The sequence below is a fragment of the Passer domesticus genome, chromosome 4, assembly GCF_036417665.1.
Source record: "Passer domesticus isolate bPasDom1 chromosome 4, bPasDom1.hap1, whole genome shotgun sequence".
In the NCBI taxonomy this organism is placed as follows: Eukaryota; Metazoa; Chordata; class Aves; order Passeriformes; family Passeridae; genus Passer; species Passer domesticus.
The window spans coordinates 33,390,435-33,410,738 of NC_087477.1; the positions used below are offsets into that span (position 1 = coordinate 33,390,435).

At 37.8% G+C, this 20,304-nt stretch overlaps 1 protein-coding gene across 34 annotated transcripts in view; it reads left to right on the forward strand.

Annotated features, from left to right (window-relative positions):
• The window catches only part of BMPR1B (bone morphogenetic protein receptor type 1B), a 237,721-nt gene that overhangs the window by 115,791 nt on the left and 101,626 nt on the right, over positions 1-20,304 (forward strand). The window contains exon 1 of one of the 34 annotated variants that reach the window (XM_064416991.1): positions 6,189-6,271. The exons of 31 other annotated variants lie outside the window; for them this stretch is intronic. In XM_064416991.1, the coding sequence (XP_064273061.1) occupies positions 6,258-6,271 (14 nt within the window). In that variant the 5' untranslated portion in view covers positions 6,189-6,257. Of the gene's footprint in view, positions 1-6,188; positions 6,272-7,870; positions 7,931-8,114; positions 8,134-20,304 lie in introns of those variants that run through there. 2 more of the 34 variants (XM_064417025.1, XM_064416990.1) reach the window with 2 other exon arrangements.

The following is a 20,304-nucleotide window of genomic DNA, read 5'->3' on the forward strand; positions in this document are numbered from 1 at the left end:
GTGGCCTCTTTCATGTGTTTCTTCAGGTGTGAGACATTGTGGATGGGCATATCTAAGAAAATAACAGAAATTAAAAAATAAATTGGTCTGTTTTCCATCATCTTTATGAGCATGTCCTGGTTTAGGAGTAGTGTTCTCCAATTTAATAGTCCTGCTGAAATGGTGCTGCCTCTCCCTGCACCTCCTCCTCCAATTGAAAGCACAAAAGGCAAAGATCATGGGTTGAGGTAAGAACAATTTACTGGAAACAGCAATGAGATATGAAGACAAACAGCAACAGCAATATGAATAACAAAGGTATTATACAAGGAAATGATTTACACATAAAATAAAACAAAAATGGACCATTTTTCCCGTCACGATTTTTCCTCATAGAGGGAACACCCTTCTCCCTGGGAGTGAGTCCCTAACTCCTGCCCCTGACAATGAGGTGAGGTCTATCAAATAACATCGCAGCCTTAGCTATGCTCCCCTCCTGGCCACTGGAAAAAATTAACTCTGTCCTGGCCAAAACTAAGACAGAGCAAGAGCTAGCAATTGTTACAGTGCAGTAAAACTGCAGCCAACTCGAAAAATCCAAATTTTGTTTTACTTTGAGTTGACTACAGATAAATTCTTTAAAGGTGGATTGAATTCACTTTGAGTGAAGAATATTAGAATGGCTCATAATGCAAGGCTGAATGAAATATGATAGAGTTTCATTGTGATTTTTGGCACTTGTGCAGAGTTTCAAATAGGCATTGTGAAGCAGGAGAAAGAAAATTGGTTGTTTTGTGGTTTTGTGCCTTCTGGCATTTGAAATACTAATTCTTTTCAGGTATGTTTGATTAAAACAATTTCACAGTCACCCTGACAACACTGTGAGATTATCTGCCTTGCACACCTAAATAAAAGTGGAATCAGTGCTGCTGTTGAAAATGTTCTTGTCAAACGTGACAGGGAGGAGAGGTCATGTTAGCTGAAGAGATCAGGGTGTATCATCAAGAACACTTAGCTTATGGGGGAGAAGAAACTAAAAACCCAGAATCCCAGGAACCTGAAGTTCAGATTTCACAAAACTTGACTTAGGTTTCAATTTACCAGAAACAGAACAATGTGTGCAGTCTTGTGTGATTTACTGTCTGTAGTCTATTTCCCCCAAAATTATTTTGCTGTTATTGTTATAATAATTTTTATTATAATAAAACTTTGTTATTTGAAGGACTGTGGAGAATACTGTGGTCTTTATAAATGAAGCGACCTTTTGTGGTTTCATTGTTTCCTCTTCATTTCTACAAGCCAGTTTTCTTCAGTGATAGTCATTCTGTTCATTCTGTGTTTAATCAGTATCTGAGGTGCTTGTTAAGGATGCTTTAAACTTTGAAAGTAACTAGTGATATTTTAGTTGTCACTAAAGTAATTTTTGATCTTGGGAGGAAAATTTAAGGAAACACTTTTTTAAGAAAGATTACACTTTGATTAGAGTTTGTAATGCAGGTGGAATTAAAACTTTTGAACACATGCTGCACTGAATTTCTAGAAAGAGGTTTGCCTTTATAGACTTCTGTCTGTATTCTAGCCAAATTTCTTACATGGATTTGTATTAGGCACATGGATGATCCCACAAATGTGTGCATGTGTATATCTAAACACTTACAAGGGCAATTGTCTGCTTTCTTTTGCTGGTTTAGGGGAAGATGTGCAAAAAAACCAAAGGACCTGCTCTGGAGTGCCCTTCCATGGCAGCGACAACTTTTTTTCTGTTAGCATCCATTCCTACAGGAATACATACAAAGCAACACATGTATTCCTAGAGGAATACATGGAGGAATGTGTCATCTAAGTTTAGAGTGTTGAAAATTATCTCTGCTAATTAATACTTCACACATTTGCTCTCCCACTGAAAGTCTGTAACAACTCATTCTGCCCTTCTGCCTTTTCTCCCCCACTTTCAGCATTTTTCCAGATGTTTGTTCATATGGACAGCTTTTAAACCTGCATGAAACATTAGGAAACAGTGACATCTATGAAAAATAAAACTGAAATCATTAACAGGATCAGTTTGCCTTCACTGCTCAATCATTTAATCCTATAAATCCTGGCATTATGGACTAGATTAGCTCAGTGAAAAAGAAATGCTGCTTGATTTATTTTCACTGCAAGAACTTATCATACTCTGCATTATTGAGAAACTAGCCCTTTGTGATAACAGGTATCCTGATTTTACCAAGCAGTCAAAGATGATGTGATGCAGAGAAGTATCAAAGGAGCAAGGTACTAGTAACAGTTTTTTGGACTTCACAATAAATGTCACACTGCTGCTTAGACTGTGTGGTTCAAGTTGTTTACTGACCTTTTTTATGAAATAATTCAACAAGAAGGCATTCTGGACAAGTCATCTATAGGTGTGTCTCCTTTGTGTTAGCTGCCTTGTGCTATAGCTGTGCCTTCTGTTGCTTATGGCATTTCTGAATAGGGAAGCACAGTGATACAGCTGAAAGATTGCTCTTGATTTACTCTCTGATTAAACAACTAAATTAGTTTTAGATTTTAAAAATGAGTACTGCATATTTTGACTAATTTTGTTTTCAAAGATTGGTGTCTCAAATGAGTGTCAGCTGAGTGAGGAAATGAGAAACATTATTATACTAAACAATCACTAGGGCATTGGCCTGCAGTTGATCATTTTTCAGAGACGAGGAAGGAATTTTTGTTAAGTGTAAAGAGTTATCATGCTGTAAAGTGTGCCATAAACTGTTCCTTATGCTTGACCTCCGGCCATAAAAGGTCAGGTATGCACTGGCATCTTTTCCCACAGTTCACTAAAAAGGTTTTTGATGACCTACAGACAGCCTATCTCCTTTACTGAGAATCCTCCTCCTCTGACTTGAGCCTTCCAAGATTTTGCAAGTTGTTATTAGTGACCCAAGTGTTGTCTTAACCCTGCTTTCCTTATTCATTAGTGAAGACAAGCATCCAATCCATCACAGCATTTGCACGCCTGTAAGAATAATTCAGTGTCTTTAAACTGTAAGAATAACTCAAATGTCTTTAAATTCTTTGGATTTCCTAAAAGCAGACTGAAGCCCTCTTCATCAGTGTCTGCATAGCTGACAGACTTTCCTGCTGTGCAGAGCAGGCTGTGATGAAGACTGAAGACTGAAGCTCAGAATGACCACAATTTCACATACATTGCATTTGAAAATGTGCTGCCCTAGATGACAGATGTTGCTGTTCTTGTGTGGTTAATACAGGTTTGTCTAAGCTTTAGCTACATTATGAAAACCCTCAGAGGCACTTATTTTCTTATTTTTCTTGGCTAGAGGAAAGGTAACACTACAGAATATATAGAATTTGGTCTTACAGCTTCAGTCATCTGCTCAGCTCATTCAAAATTTCATTTATTAAAAAGAGAAGACAAGAAACATTTCTGAAGGATTTCTGTCTCGCCTTAAAGCGGAGTGTAAGCCATCTTTTACAGGGTGTGACACAATAGTTGATTCCAATGTATACATCTGCAGTTAACTTCCTTCTTTAAGCTAGGAAATCTAATTACTGCCTATGCAGATAAAACATATTTCTGTGATGTTTTTATAGGCTGCTTAAACTTCTAATTTTGGATGAACCTCAGAGGTTAAGAGAAAAAACAATTCAGAGTCAGGAAGTAAAAATAGACTGAAAATAATTCAAATTATCTATCTTCTAATGATTAATTCACATACAGTACTGGGATGTTGGATGCTGGCAGTATGTTTCTGTAATGCAATAGAAGCCTTCAGATGGGGATTGACCACTGAAAGGCTGGAAGAAAATTATGGTCATGGTGTACCATATTAGTCTTGTACTTTACACTTCCTTACCAGAGAGACTAAATTCTGAAAGAAATCCTTCTTAAACATCATATAAGTCAAATGATTTAAGCTCCTTGTAACTAATACTGGAGGTGTCCTATGTGCAAATGGTCAGTAAAGAGGTAGAAAAACAAGTCTGCTGTTAGTAGAAGTTTGGACAGCTTTAGGTCTGCAAGCTCCACAGGTTTCTTGAACCTGTGGGATGAACTCATAATCTACATTTGGCTTTTAGCATTGACTTTTTTTGCTACTTGGCAGGAATAGCCAGGGAAGAAGTCTTTATTTAATCGAGGATAAAATTCACTTATTCATTATATGGAATAAAACCACAGTGTGCATGAAGACTCAGATGGAGATTTTCATAAAGTAATGAAATTTTATATAAGGTGTTTGAGTGTTTGTTGAGGCACAATATGTTAAGGTAGTTTTCACAAGATTTAAAAATAATCTTGCAGACCTTTAATGCTATTTTGTGGTTTTAGAACTTTTGGCTTGATTCACTGTATCATAACTGATGTAATGAAAGAAAACAGAATAAGATGCTTTTAAAAATACACAGAATATTTGGAATATTTTTCAGTATTTAAACTGGTTTATAGTTGCAGAAGTCTAGGCTTCTGGGCACAATTTGGATTTTAGTGTCTGCTACAATCTTTCATTTTTATAGCATTACTGGAAATAATTTTTCCTTACTGCTGGATGCATTCCTTTCTTTCTTTCCAAATAACTTGAAGCTTCACACTACTGGTTTTCTTTTTTTAAGTTACTCATTCAGCAGGTTTTTCCTTTCTTTAAGTCAGACTAGGTGATTATAAAACTGCTATTATTCATCTTGCTAAGAGGTCATTTTGGAAGTGTATTGGTCCATAATGTTCAATAACCATTCTGTGTCCCATGGGGATTATCTTCTATAACTACAACAGCCTTGTAAAAATTTATGATAATGTTGGCATATTTCAAGTAAGCCTGTTACTTCTGATTAATATTAGTGTTAGTTCTAGATTTAGGGCTAGCCAGACTGCATTGTAAGAGTTTGATCTTAAGTGAAGTAGTAACAACTGTCTCATTACCAAATTGCACTTGCTGCCTATGCAAAATGCAGGCAGAAAAGCAGCAGTAATAATGCAGTAATAAATTCACATTTTTCTTAAGTTATTCTTTTACAAACTGGGGACTGTGATTGAGCTAAACCTTGCACATGTTTAATTTTGGATGTCATGGTTGGTGCCATTGCCTTCAGTGATCAAAGTAGGAAAGACCCTACTAGTTTCCTGGTATGAAAGAACCTAAAAATGCACAGTTGGCATTTACTCCATAGTTCCCCTGTTCCTAAAAATTTTTGCTGGAGGATTTCAGAAACTTAGAAAACATTAAGGTGACCTAAATTAGTGTCTAATTCTTCTATATTATTCACACTTCAACTGTGATATTTTAATGTAAGTTTCTGTTTCTAACACTGGGATGCTGCCTGTAAATTGTAAGAGGTTCTGTAGATATTTTGTTAAAAAACTAGGCCTCTCTTTCTTGAATTTCTGGCTAGCACTGCTCTTACTGCTTTTCCCTCCTCCAGAAGTCATCCTCAGAGTGCTGTCAGACCTTTCCAGTGCACTAAGTTCATGCTTTTTGTTAACACACTGTCTACTTTTATCATTTAATGTCGTGACGCTGGTCTTCTGTGCTATCACCTGTGCAGTAACCCCTCTGCATGTGCAATGCCAAATAAACACATCATTATAAAACCCAGCCTTTACTAACAGCCTTAGTTGTGGTATCCTCCTCTCACTCTTGTTTACATGTCTTCTTTTGCTTCTTTTTGTGTGGCATGGTAGTAATGGGATATGGTAAAGTGATGCTGTATATTTATTTACAGAAGTACAGGAATGTGCATGTTTCATTAAAATTATGGGCTTCTCCTGAAAAATTTTAAAAATCTAAGATAATTTCCTGTTTTAAAATATAGATGTCCAAGAATAAGTTATTGACATTATACTACACAAAAAGCTATGATAAATACTTCCATTTCTTGCTCAGTTTTATGAAACCACTCTGGTTTCTGTTTTTTGCAGGGATTTATTTGTGGCAGCTTAAAGGTTTGATGGAATGATATTATAAAGCTGTCATGTACATGATTGAGGATGAGAGCTATGTGTAGGAGCTTTATGACTGAGAAACTTGTAATGAGCAAATGAGTTACACTTTGCATCTGGCACTTCACCAAGGCTTAGCAATTGCCCATGTCATCCAAATGTATTTTCATTTAAATACAAAAGGTTTCTGTGACATCAGTGACAGGCTTCTAAACCATGGTTTTATAAACAGTGTCCATTTAAACCAAGTCAGCTTCAGCCGTGGTGTGTTACTAAAGATCATCTTCGTTTTTCAAGCTGCACAGTAAAGATAAATAAATCGTATGAAAGGAGAGGCTTAATGATGTGCACAAGGTACTAAAAGCACTTCCAAGAGCTGTTGTTGATGAAAGTAGTGGAAGTAAAGGAGTAAGACAACATATTTTTCAATATACATGCAGGAGATGAAACTTCTGTTTCGTTCCAAGGTTACTATTAAAACTTCAACTTGGCAGAGCTGCAAAAGGATGAATAAGCACTGGCCACAATCTCAGTGGTAACCTCCAAGGTGTGGAGGGATGCTGGCCATGGGATTATGCCAGGCTGTGCATTGTCTAATCACAACAGCTTGATGGTCCTGTAAGCCTTGGAACAGACTGCGATTTATGTATAGATATTTTCCTGATGAGGAGAGTTTCATGGTCATAAGCTGCCTTAAAAAGACACTGATTTTAAGATAAATCCCTGTAGCTCTTAGTGTAAATGCAGGTATGCTGTGGTTTACATTTCACTTGGGCAAACCTCCCAGTTGTGCCATCCAATGTATGGATGAAAGGCAGGACATTTATCTGCATTTGTGGTGCCTGCCCACAGTGTACACTGTGGGCATGCAGCAAACACGTGGTTGTTTGTGCAGCTCTTGCCATCCTCATTTCAATTGCCCTCAGTTTTCTGTTTCAGGGTACCCATCTCTTAACAGCACAGTTTCTCAGTGTGTTTACAGATATGTAATTCTGTTTTATGCTTTTCTGATTTTTAAACTTTGAAACTTTTATTTATTGCAGGGCAGGCTTGTGGGTTCCTGCCACCAGTGATGTTTCATGCTTGCTGTCATACTGTGCATAATTATTAAGTACAAACTGGGATATCTAATACCTGACAACTGACAGAAATTTTGAGACATAGTGTTCATATTTAATCTACATCCTTCTGTGAGTACCTATGCAATCTTAATGCTCTTGTGTGAGTTCTGTGACAGACTCACACTTTATTCAGTTGGAAGGACTTGTTTTATAGAAAACATTTTTGCAGAATTTTTTGACATCCACATTTCTTGGAAATAAAATTCCATAATCATAGCTGGATGTGCACTGTAAAGGGAGCTGAAACAAAAGTGTTTCCTCCTCCTTCTCTCCTCCCCCATTTTTCCACCTGTTTGCAAAAACCTGGGGGGTTTTTTTGGTGGTGTTTTTTTTTGTTTTTTTTTTTTTTTTTTTTTTTTTTTTTTTTTGTTTGTTTGTTTTTTTTTTGTTGTTGTGTTTTTTTGTTTGTTTGTTTTTGTTTTTGTTGTTGTTTTTTTTTTTTCTTTTTGTATGAGCCACATAATTACCCTTCTGTGCCTGATCAGGGCCTGCAGGAAAGGCCTGCAGCATCTGTAAAGCTGGCAGCAGGATGGTATTTCCAGGCAGGAGGGGTGGGGAGCCTGTCCATGGCTTTGTCTGAGCAGCTGAGAACTTCATCTGAGCCGTGCCGCGGTGTCCATTGACACCGACCTGTGCCATCGGCAAGGAAAGCACTGAGCAAGTGTTGGGGCCGGTATTTATAGACAGCTCTGTAGCAGTCCTGGAGAGAGAGACAGGGAGGGAGGGCAGGAAAAACCTTGGCTGAACTGCGGGCAATTTTATTTCAGGTTTCTGTTCTTTAAGCAGCATTTAGATAAAACCCCCATGCCTCTGTCTCCTCTCTGAATCCTAGCAGTCCTGCTTCACATTATGACCAGGTGGAAGCTAGAGGTTTGAAACAGGACATTTGAGGGTAAGTAATTGATTTAAGTGTCACTTTTACCTCCAGTGCTCACCAGCCTTTGAGGGCGCTGAGTCAAGAGCTCGGTGTTGGGACTGAAGTGTGACTGAAGCGTTGTGCTGCCTTTATGTAAAGATGTTCTGCATGTGGGGAGTTTGTATACAGTTACAGAGGAGTGCTGTGCAGCTTCTTCATTTAGTAACATGCTTGGAAAGGTCAGTCAGCGTCAGAAAAGAAATACACACACACCCACTGCTGAGGATAGCATGGGTCATTTAAAATACTTTCTAATAGTAATGGCTAAGTTGTGGCTTAAAGCATCTGTTTCTTGGTGGATAGCTGTCATATTCACATTTTCTGAAAAATCCCTTTGCCCAGGATTTTTCTCCTGGGAAGCTGAAAAGCCTCAGAGAAAAAGGAAAACAATAATTATCTCATTTGCTTCTCTTGTGTTGCGCTCACATGTGGAATGTGTTTGGAGATTGTTTACCCACAGGTGATTGTTTCAGTGGTTTCTGGTGTGAATTATTTTGACTCATTGGCCAATCAGTGCCAAGCTGTGTTGAGACTCTGGAAAGAGTCACGAGTTTTCATTATTATCTTTTTAGCATTCTGTAAGTATCCTTTCTGCATTCTTTCGTAGAGTATAGTTTAGTGTTCTTTAATATAATATAGTATCATAAAATAATAAATTAGCCTTCTGAGAACATGGAGTCAGATTCATCATTCCTTCCTTCATAGGGCACCCTACAAATACATTAGATAGCTGGTGGTACGTGCATGGCAAGACTGCTGCCCTATGTGCACTGCTTTTAGCAGCAGAAAACAAGAAAAAAGTTTGACTCAATCTTTTCTCAGTCTTTCTCTGAGGAGCAGGACAGTAGTTAATGGATGTTCTTACATACTTCAGTTAAAAAAAATGAATAATTTTTAAAAAGGTGGGGAGTTGAGTAGGTTATTAGGAGAGAAAAATTCCACTTCTTTTGTGAATTGGTCAAGGTGACATAGAACATGCACCTCTGCAGGATATTCCCTGATAACAGAAGGGAAAAGATTGTTTACAGCAAACTGTTATAACCAAAGTGCAAGAGAGATTCTTCCTCTTCTACCTTCACACAGGCAGCTCCCTGCTTTTGAAAAATGAACCTTTTTCCATTACTCACAGTGTCTTTTTCAGCATACAACCTCAATACATACAGGCTGCTGAGTTCATTAGTCTTCTTTGTTTGCGTATTCTAGGGTGTAATTTTAAAAGCCAGGTTACCTAAAAAGGGGATAATTCTTCTAAAACTCTCTCCTGGCAGTAACATGTGAAATCTGTACAATTCAACATTGATGTTTACTATGGTTAGTTCAGAGAAGATTAATGTGTTGCTTAAAGAACACAGCATTTCCCTAAATGAAATTTATCAGTTGACAGCCCTGGAATTACTTCTTTAAGTTAAGAAAATATAGACTTTGGCACTGGTTGAAGATTTTTGGGGGTGAGTGGGAGGGTGGCTTGCAACTTCAGAGGGTGTTAGACACGTAGTGAATACGTGTTGAAAACAAAAGTCTGTTGAAATAACTTTAAGCTTGAGGCTCAGACTAACAAATAAAAGGAAATGCAAGACAGAGCTCACGTTAGATCCTTAGCTGTACTTGTTAACACCAATGTTTTGCATGCATGGGGTGCACAACATAAGCACCTATCCACCCATTTAACATTTAGCAAGTAAATGTCAAGAACAGTGTTTTTTCTAGATAAATGAAGCAGTCTGTACAAGAACCTGTAGAAAGCCATGTTTGTATTTAAAGATAATGATGATGATTATTTCCTATGTGTATCACTTAGTTCACATTTTGGTTAGACACTAGCAATATTTTAAAAAATGCATTGGGAAATGCAACGGGGGAGACAGAAATGTACATTAAATGGACAATTAACACTAATAAAACTAATCTGCTGGGAAATCCTATCATTACAGAGCTATTCCGGTACATGGACTTTGAAAAAAAAAAAAAAGATAAAGAATCAACTGCCTTATAACTAGTGAATTTCATAGAGGACAGCACTGTCACATCTCTTTGAGCTTTATATATAACTGATAGATGCAAGATGAAACATCCTAATTTTTCCCCTTCCTTACCCAAATTTATCTGTGCTTCTATTTGAAGGTTATAGGGATGTTCTTTGTCCAGTACCTTGGCCAAAACGCAACTAATGAGGAATAAGAGAAAGTAAAGTTATTGAAAAGTGACTCAGCATAGCGCATTTGGACACAGCAGATTGTGAGGCATCAGTCCACATCCTTAGAGTTTTAGTGTTGTGACTGTACATCCCTGGATGACCACAGCCTGGGCAGTTTTTACTATTATTGTATTTTACTACTGCTGCTACTTTTGCTACTATAGGCATAGAATTGATGCCCCATTGCTGAACCTGCATGGTCCTTACAGAGCATAAACTGCTCTCCAGTAGGTGGGATACTCTGTGTGCACATCATTGCCCTGGGTAAATGTGTCTTACCTGCTGGCAACAGTTAAAGAAAGGTCTCTCATTTAAAACCAGGGACTATGTGAACAGTGTAATTAGTAAATAAAATAATAATAGTAAATCATTTAGTAAAATACTTTGTGTTTTGCAAATCCAAGGGACATTCAAGTAAAGATGTGGAGAAAGTGTCAGGACTATAGATATTGCTGCTCCCGGAAAGGGAATATCCTCTGAGCTGAAATTAACCTTTTCATGAGGATCTTGATATAACCATGTGTGAGCTCTGTAGGTATTTTTTGTTCTTTGTGATGGAGTTTTCTTGACCCTTCCTAAGCCCCATAGAGAGATGCTTTAATGGCACTTTAACCTACTGATCACTGAACTCTGTGCTAATGGGTCACGCTGGAGGCAAAGATTTTCTCTCTGATTGCTGGGATTATCCATGGAAAGTCCAATTACCTGCTGGGACTGGGGTGAGAAAAGTCACACGCTGCCTCTTTAGCATTGTGTCTGCAGGAGCTGTAACAGCACTGGGTGTTGCGGGGTAATGCTGGGGCTTCCTCACTGTTGTGGACATGCCTGGCAGGGCTGTCAGTGCTTACCTGCTAGGATGGGAGGAACTCCCAGGGTGAGTAATGCTGTCTTCCAGAGGTTTTAAAAGGCAGATGGATAGGAAGTCTTCACGGGAAAGAACAGTAGGGTGAACACTTTTTATTATGCCCTTTCCCCCATTAGTAATTGAGGCAGGAGCATAGACATAAAAATACATTAGTGGCCATAGCTGTGTTTCTTTGCAACCATGTTGTGTTTGGGGTTGGATGTGGCTTATCTTTGTTTTTTTTTTTAAAAAGTCAACCTGGCCTTTTTAAGTCTTTCTGGATCTTGAAAATCATTGTACAATTTCAGCTTTAGGAAATGCACTTCCAGGGATGTTATAAAGCAGGATGCTTTCTTTCATGCCATGCTGCTTTGTTATTTATTTTGGTCTCACATTCTGTTTCAGACGTTCCCATGAGAACTTGGTAACCAGGTTGACACAAAAGCTCTGCTTTGATAGGGGAAATGAGATTATGGCATAATCAAAAAAAAAAAGTGTGTGAAAAAAGTAAGTATTTTTCTCTTAAAAAAAGGGCATGCATACATGCATGCATATGTACATGCAAAGGTAACTTTATAAAAATAGGTGCATGCCTTGGTTCCTTACACTGCACAAATGACATGGGTAGTCCTTGGTTGAGGGTTGGTGATTTATCAGGGGAGGGAGAGGGCTGAGCATTATTTCTGACATTATTCCTAAAGATTGTGTGCCAGTATGGGATCTTAGCTTGTAACACATCAGTTTTGAAGAAAATGTGGTTTGGAAAGCTGTCTTGGTTCTGGGAATGCTGTTACAGCCTGGACCAGAGTCACAAACACCATTACATTAACAAGCCAATACCTGATGCAGAGAGCACATATGTGGGTTGTGAAGGGTTCAGGTCTAATCTCATGAGTTTGTCTGACTCAGGTCGGGGATGTGGGGCTTCATTTCCCATACTGTACCTGAGCACTTCAAGCCTCTCCACCTGTGGCTATTTTTCTTTTTATGTATGCTGAGATGCTTATTGAACAGGGCACTCAGACCTGGATCTCCCATACTGGAAGTGACACTTCTAATATCTGGGCTCATTCTGTGTTTTGTGATCTGTCTTAAGAAATACTCTTTTCCATGAGGAAATTATACAATTGAGGTGTTGGGTATTCTTTCTTTCCCTCTGTGATTTTTGAGGAAATATGCTTGAAATATCTTGGTTTCAAGAGATTGAAAAACAAAACCTATATTTGGGGTTGGGGGGTTTTGTTTGTTTGTTTGTTTGTTTGTTTTTCTTGGGTTTGTTTAGTTGGTTGTTTTTGTTTTGTTTTGGCTTGGTTCTTTTTTTTAAATATTCCTTTCCATTTAAACATCACCTGGGGCAAAGTCTTTCGTAGTAATAAACATGGATGTATTTGTTTCCATCTTGAAGCTGATATCCTTTGCACTGTTTAGTCCTTTTTAAAATATCTGTGTTCCCATGCAGAAATGGGAAAATTGGCATAAATTTACTTTTTATGCCAGTGTTGCCTCAGTTTCAATACTTTTCAGTGTCAGAACAGTGGCACCTTCCATTTTTTTCATTACCATAGCTTGCTGATGATGACTTTGGGAGCTCTTCATATTTTGTAATAGACTTGAGAGCAAATTAACAAAAGCAAAAATATGTTTATACAACCAAGGAAACAATTTATGTTTTGGGATTCAGTGCTCTTTCCCTGTTTATGAGAGTTCCTCTTTGACTCCCATGTCTCATACAAGTGATTTTGCGTTTTCTGTTCCTTACCACCTTAAAATTTATAAATAGCCATGTTATTTTCCTAACCTGAAAAACCTTCCTAATCGGAACTTTTGAACCCTGCTTGCAGGTGCCCTGCAATGTTACTGGCACACTGCCGTGGATTTTTAAAAACTGAACTGGCAACAGAATTAAGTCCTTGGATGGGTAATGAATATTGGATTTTTCAGTTTGATTTGTGTTTGCAAATCACTACCAAGTGTTGATTAGTATTAGAATTTCATTTATCACTGAGAAGAACTTGGTTAAGGTGGTTACATCACCGACGTTAGGTATGGATACCATGAGAGTATTTAACATCCAAGGGGAACACTGCTTAGCCTGAAGGCAGGTGCACATTCAGTATCAGGTACATTTACAGAACACTGTATTTGTGGGCACTAACTCCCTTGATCACTGACCTTTATCTTTTTTCCTGCACAGAGGAAGTCCGCTCTTATGTGAGCAAGACTTAGTTGCTTAACCAGTGCTCATTTAGGCAAACCAAGAATGCAGAGAATTATGCTTGGTTGCTCATTAATACTGGTTTAGAAACAGTGTGAACAGTCCTTTCAAGTTTATCCTAGTCTTTGACATGATATGAGAGTACTTAGAGCATAAGAAAACTCAAGTTTTCATGCCATTTAAAAATTCTTTTTGTGTGTGTGTGTGCTGCTGCTGCTTCTATTTTTTAAAAGTTTTAATATTTATGTGAAAAAAGGAGATAATGCCATTGCCAACACTTCTCTGTGATTCATAGTTAAGACTACTGAATACCGGTAGTCCCAGACACATCTTGAAATCTGATCTACATTGCCATTCTCATACTTTAGGAGTTACAAATGCACAGAACCTCCTTGACTATACAGAAGGAAGGATTTGGGAAAAGAGCTGGAGCTTTTAATGTGCTTTTTAGTTAAGATGCTGCCGATCATGTTGGAAAATAGAGGCAGACTTTAACATGGATGACCTCAACAAAACAACAGTGCTTCAGACAATGCCCATGAAGAGGAAGGACCAGGAGACTACTGTGTTCTAAAGTGCAAATTTAAAGTCTTCAGCCTGTTGTTCCTGTGTCAAACTGGCACTCAAAAATGCATTTCTTGCAGCAGAGAACATAATACTCTGATTTTTCTTTATCCTTGCATTGTTACTTGGCCCACAGGCTATATGCTTGAAATCTCTCACTTGAGGTCAGAATACCCTTTACTTAAACTTTGCACTATGTGCCAGGGCAATGAAGTGGGACCATGGTTTCTATAAAAATTGAAATAAGCCAGTGAATCATAGTTATTTACTGTATTTCATCTCACCTCAGAAAGCATAAGTATAAAGTGTGATTTTTAATTAACAAGTGTATTGTCCTAATGCTTTGACTCAGAAAATTACATATCAGTATCTAGAGAGTTTAGCAGACCATTCATTTCTCCATCCAAGCAATAAATAGTATACTTAACTTCCCAGGAATGTTTTTTTGCTTACTTTTAGCAGCATAGGTACATATAAAATATCAATGATGAAGGTAAAATAAATGAAGAGTGATAATTGAATAAAACTATGCAAAGAAAAACAAAAACCCCAACCCTTTCCAACACTGCATCTCCTTCATGTCATCACTACAATGGCTCATGATGACATCCACTAGGACTTTTGCCTACTAACCTTGAAATGTATCTTTGTGTTTATTGTCAGGACCTTGCTGGCAAATTGAGCTTGACAATGAGATGGTGAAGTCAGGGGGAAGCAGGGTGACCTGGGACACTCAGTTCTGCTAAAACCTTTCAAGGTCCGTAGAGTGCCTTTTCCTTTCCAACGAATCAAATTACCAACTGGGCAGCTCATTCACTTAGCTAATCATTAATGCGGGACCCGTGAATTATGGAGCTTGTAACCCTTTCTCTTGCTAATTAATTTTTTTTTGTGTGCTAAAATACTCTTTCCCTGGTGCTGTGAGAGCCTTTAGTGGGGGCAAGCGCACTGAACTGCTCTGGGTTATCCCAGGGCTGGGTTGCCCAGCTTGTGCCTGGAGTCCCGCTCAGAGGAAACCAATTCTGCTGGCACTTGCTCGTGGCCAGCAATCCTGGGAGCAGTCTGTGGTGGGTGCACTTGGTGGGCAGCTCATATCAAGAACCCTTTCAGCTGCCCCAGGGTCCTGGTGCCTGCAGAGGTGAGCGTGCAAGGTGAGACTCTAAGCTGTGCCCTTCACTTGGGATGATTTTCACTTAGAATTACTCCTTCCTCCTTGTGCTGGAAAGTGCAGGTTTTATAAGTCTGATGCATGTGTAGTGTTGTAGTTCTGGTTGCTTTACTAGACCTGTGGTCTTCAGTAATCTTGTGCCAGTTAGAGTGAGGCCAGCTTAAATTCCAGCTGAAGTTGGTCTGTATTCCTTCTTCACACTGCTTGTCTCCTCCACACATTGTGCACAAGGTCACCGTGGGTTTGAGAGTAGCTTTTACATCATGGTTTCTCAGCATAACAGAATGAATTTGAAAGGGTTATTCTTGCATATATGGTGTAAGGATTTTGCTTTATTTTATACCAGTTAGAAAAAAAGATGTTTCTTATTTCCTTATAGTAGCACAGGCATTTAATGGCAGGTGCTGACTCAATTTTTGAAGCCGAGAGCAGCTGTGCGTCTTTCACAAGGCAAAGAGCTTTTTGCAGCCCTTTTCAACATTTTGAGGGGAGGAAATCTCATACCTGCTTGATGTGACTGGAAAAGAATTCTATTTCAAATGCAGACAATTCCCCAGTTTTTAACAAGTCCAGCTAGAGTGATGTGCGATAGGGGATTTGTTTGTAAAGTGCATATATGGTCAGAAAATGACTCTGTACAATTGCTGCCACCCTTCTTTACTTATCCAAAATCTGTCTTCCAAAATACTTCTTCTTTCCATTGTGTAAAGATAAGTGGTGATGACTCTTTACTTTTCTCTGGTCTATAGCGGTATGAGAAAATGGGCTGGATTTTACTCTGGTTTGTTGCTTGTCAACAAAAGTGTTAATTGCTTTCTAATGTGAGCCAAAAGCATGCAGCATGGCTTCAGGTGTGGTTTGTAAAGCAGGCTGTTGGAAGAAGAAAATTTTTGTTGTTTTGTTTGGTTTAAACTTGTAGATTAAGAAAATGTACTTTGTAAGACAAATAGTGATTTTTTTATTGCATCCCTTCAGTCAAACCACTTCTCATCCTATACTTGCACTACCAGCTCTTATTTCTCTCATGGAGTTTTTTTAATCTTTCTGGCAGTTATCAGCATCCTTACTTTTTCTACCCTCAGAACCACTTAGAATAAGGTAATATCTGACACCTAAATAGCAATTTTCATCCTGAGAAGATTTTGAAAGTCTCCATTAATATGTCTTTCCTGAGGCAAGCAGCAACATCCATGTTTTTAAGATGAAAGATGAGGGTGCTGACTTATTCTAAGCATGCAAGGAATTGGTACCATTTAAACTCAGAGTATGGTACTTGAGCATGTAATTAACTTTCAGCTCGAAGGATATGAATGATTGGAAATTAATTATAATAAAGAAACATGAACTTACTCCACCTGCACTGAGTAAGTACTTTATAAAACATGCCGGGGAGGAGGGACTGACTCTTTGTCCTGAGGCTGGGCTACACATCTAGGATATGTCTCAATAATGTAACATTGAAATAAGCAGTATGAGCCATCTCCCTAGCTCTCTTACTTGAATGGAGTAAAAATTGCTGTCTCTTTTCAGTGCAGTTTTTCCATGAAACACAGGGCATGATGTAAATGACAGAGAGGTATGCTTGTAGCTGAGAGTCCATTGAAGTCAGCTGTAAAACTAACAGCAAGACAGCAAATCAAGGGTCATGACAGAGTTCAATGTGAAGAAGCCACTGAAACCCGTGGTTGATTTCCATGAGAAGTAATTTAATGGTTCAAAATTATGCAAGACATAGCATGTCTTTGGTTTTTTTAACAGACTTTCTTATCCAAGCTAGCTAGAAATATGGATGGTTAAAAAAAAAAAAAAGAGCTCTGTTTTCTTCTAAAATGAGGAATGAATTTAGAATGCAATTGAAATCAGGCTTGACAGCAAATCATGATGTATACTTAATTTTGAGAACCTCCTTTAAATAATCATGATGATGATGGGTGTACATAATACAGTTCATTAATGGCAAAAAAGGGGAGATTTTAGCATTTCATAAATTTGTTAAACCATGTTTGGTATTTATCTATGAACTATTGTTAACATGTATGCCCAGCTAGAGAATACTTTATGTATAATCGTAGTAAATTGAAAAAAACTCAACATCTAAACATAAGAGCTGTTTTATGCCTTCTTCTAAGCTGAAGCATAGCCACAGAGAAAAAATACAAATACTGGAGATCTTCCACAAAGGAAAAGAAAAAAATTGTAATGAGACTAATCAAGTTGGTTAATCTTAATAATAACAACGAATGTCAACATCAGTGAAAGCTCATGCTTATTAAAAATAAATAAATACACTCAAGTACATGCTATGTGAAAATATTATGTGGTGTATTTGCTCACAGTTAGATTTCTCTTTGTCAAGGGGAGATAGGAAAGGAGATAGTATAGAAATCATGTTCTTTGGGGGATTTTAGTGGCAGTGGTCATGGAGAATGATATTATTCCATATTAGCATGACTGGTAAAATTTGAGGCCCTGGTGACTATCTTTAAAATACTGAGTTGCACAGGTCCTCAAAAGATTTATGAGAAATACATTTCAGTGTTGACAATATCATGGTTGCCTTATTTATTGGCCCTGTCATCTCCGTGCTTTTGGAAAAATCACCTCTAATTGTTCTGAATAATTGCAGCAACACCTGCTGGCAAGCCCAGACCTGATATACTGGAAGCTTTCCCGTTGTTGACGTCAGCCAACAAACCATTTGTGTCTTTAGCAGATGTTTTCCATTTCTTTTTCACATGGGATTTACTTAGATCTATTATCTTCCTCCAGGAAAGGCCAGCCACCTCTTTCAGGCTGTTTACCATCAGAAACTATATTGACTGGGTCGCTGGCACCAAACTTGTATGGATTTTACTTAGCTGCAATGTTGATGTATTTTGTGTTTTATGAATTTGCTTCTTCTCCCCTTGTCTTCTGTTTTTCAGAAGTTTCACATTTCATATTTTTAGCCTTCTAATTTAAAGAAAAAGTCCTTTACACTGTCTGCCTTTAGATTGTAGGACAATCTGATGGTGTTTGCTGTTTTCTGGTCTTACTCTATTACTATCTTGAGACAGTGACTTTGGGTTCCACTTGCTTTTAATACCTAGAGCGCTTTGTTCTTGACTTGTTTACATTCCATATAATTTTTCAAATTTCTGATTGCTTCCTCACTGGTACTTTCTGGGTTGTTTTTTTTCAAACAAAGGCTTTGATTCTCATTGAAAAGCAAAACAAAATAAAAAAAATATTAACAAAAAATGAAATATACCCAGATGAATGGCATTGCAATGGAAAACAGTAACAACACCCCACCACCCCGCCCAATAAACATTGCTCATAATATGTACTTTAAATCTTTCTGTTCTTGGGGTGATGTGTCATCTAAGTAGGAACAAATAATATCAGTTTCTTTTGACAAGGTAGATCTGGATAAGTTAAAAAATTCACTTTACATGGGACTTTATAAGTTGAACTTTCTGGTTCACTGTTCTTTGGTAGGATAGCTACACTGGTGTATTTTTAAGAAATTGATGTTTTTTCAGTGCATAACGTACATGAATGTACATATACATTCAAAGTGTTTCTAAAGCTGGACTGTGATATACAACAGCAATGTGTTCCCTCTCTCTTTCCCTCCTTTACCAAAAAATTACTCCCTCCTTCTAAAAAAAGTGCTAACAAGAAGACTTCAGCTATCACAGAATCCTTGAGGGGCCAATGAAGCCATACTGGTTTATAAAATGCAGCAAGTAAAATGGTGTTCATTCTCGCAGTTTTTCTGCAGCGAAGGAAGAATACTAAAACCAGTGCACTCTCCCTCAGTCACAAGTTTTGCTGGACACTTTTATAAAATGCAAATCTACAAAATCACTGTCATGGGCTCTTAATTCCCTGTCACTGAACCTTCTGCTGTCAGCAGGGATGACAAAGTCTCTCTACATTCTTTCAAGGTATTAACCTTACATACCCAATGCCAGAAATGCTTCTTGCCTCTTTCACCTAGGCTAGTTATTACCATTTTGTGCCATATTGCAGATATTCTTTCTCTTAATAAAAAAACTCTTAAAGGTGTTTATTTTTCATCCAGGAGAGCTTTGTGAGTTAGATGAGTTTTGTACACGATCTTTTTTTTTTGCATAAGATGTTTGTCTTCTTTTTTGGAATAAACAGAGAGGTGGCTAAGTAAATGAAGGTATTCCAGTGGCCTAAACTATATTACTAAATCTCAAATGTGTATGCTCTACCAGCTTTCATGCTGAATACCAGGCTCCCTCCTACTCTGCTTATTATCCTTAATTATCCTGAGCTGACTGTTCTGTCCTGTGACTTTGGAAGCTTTGTGTGGCTGTTTGTTTCATGACTCAAATTGAAAGTAAATTCCATCTTGCCACTTCTGTTATGCTCGGGTCTCATGCTAATCAAGAGTTAAAATTCTCTGCACATGCTGCTCTATACTGATATATTCCTTAATATGGTATAGTTTCAGTATCTACACTATCAGTTTGTATTAGCTACAATTAAAGCTGTAAATTATACACTTCTCCCTCATCACTCATTCCTCAGTGGTAAGTCACCAAGATGTTTGCATTGATACAATTAACAGTTTACAGCCATTCTTTCTTTTGGAAGGTTCCAGTTATAATCATCTCCAGGCTCCAATTTGTGCCATACATGGCCATCTATGTGGGTTTTTGTACTCATTCCAACCACCTGGGTCCCATTACTCCCATTTGGTTCCCATTGCACTGGCTTCCTGTCTGTATTAGGAATTTATTTTAATTTTTGAACATTTAACATAAATAGTCTTGTATGGTCTGTACGTGAAAAAAAATAAAATTACCACACCATGGTCTAAAAGTGTAATTTAATTGCTGCATGTTCTTACTTACTTGTTGTAATATCAGTCGATAGGAAGACAGTATCAAAGTGTAGGAATGCCTCTTGACAGAGTTTCTCCACAGAGTAATGAACGTTTTTAAAATACCAGTTTTTAAAATCCCCATAACTATTTTTACAGAGTCATAGAAAAATGCTGAAAGAGATCTCCCAGGGTCATCTGGCTGTATCCCAAGGCAGGATCCTCACATACTTAAGCCACTCTAGAGAGAGAGTTTTCTGGCCTTTTCTTAAGTGGCTATTATTTCAACTTTACCGGTGTCTCTAGACCACATGGTATGCAACAAGAATTTTTTGTTGTGTAGTGATACCTAATGCTGAGGCTGAATTTGCCATTCTCTTTCTCACTGGGGATTTATGGGATACTTTTTTCATTTCCTTAAGCTTTTATTTTCATTTTCAAAGCATACATATATGTTTATATATGTATATATATGGATATAAAAGATATTAGAGCATATATCATAGCTTAAGTGTTTGCATCCTA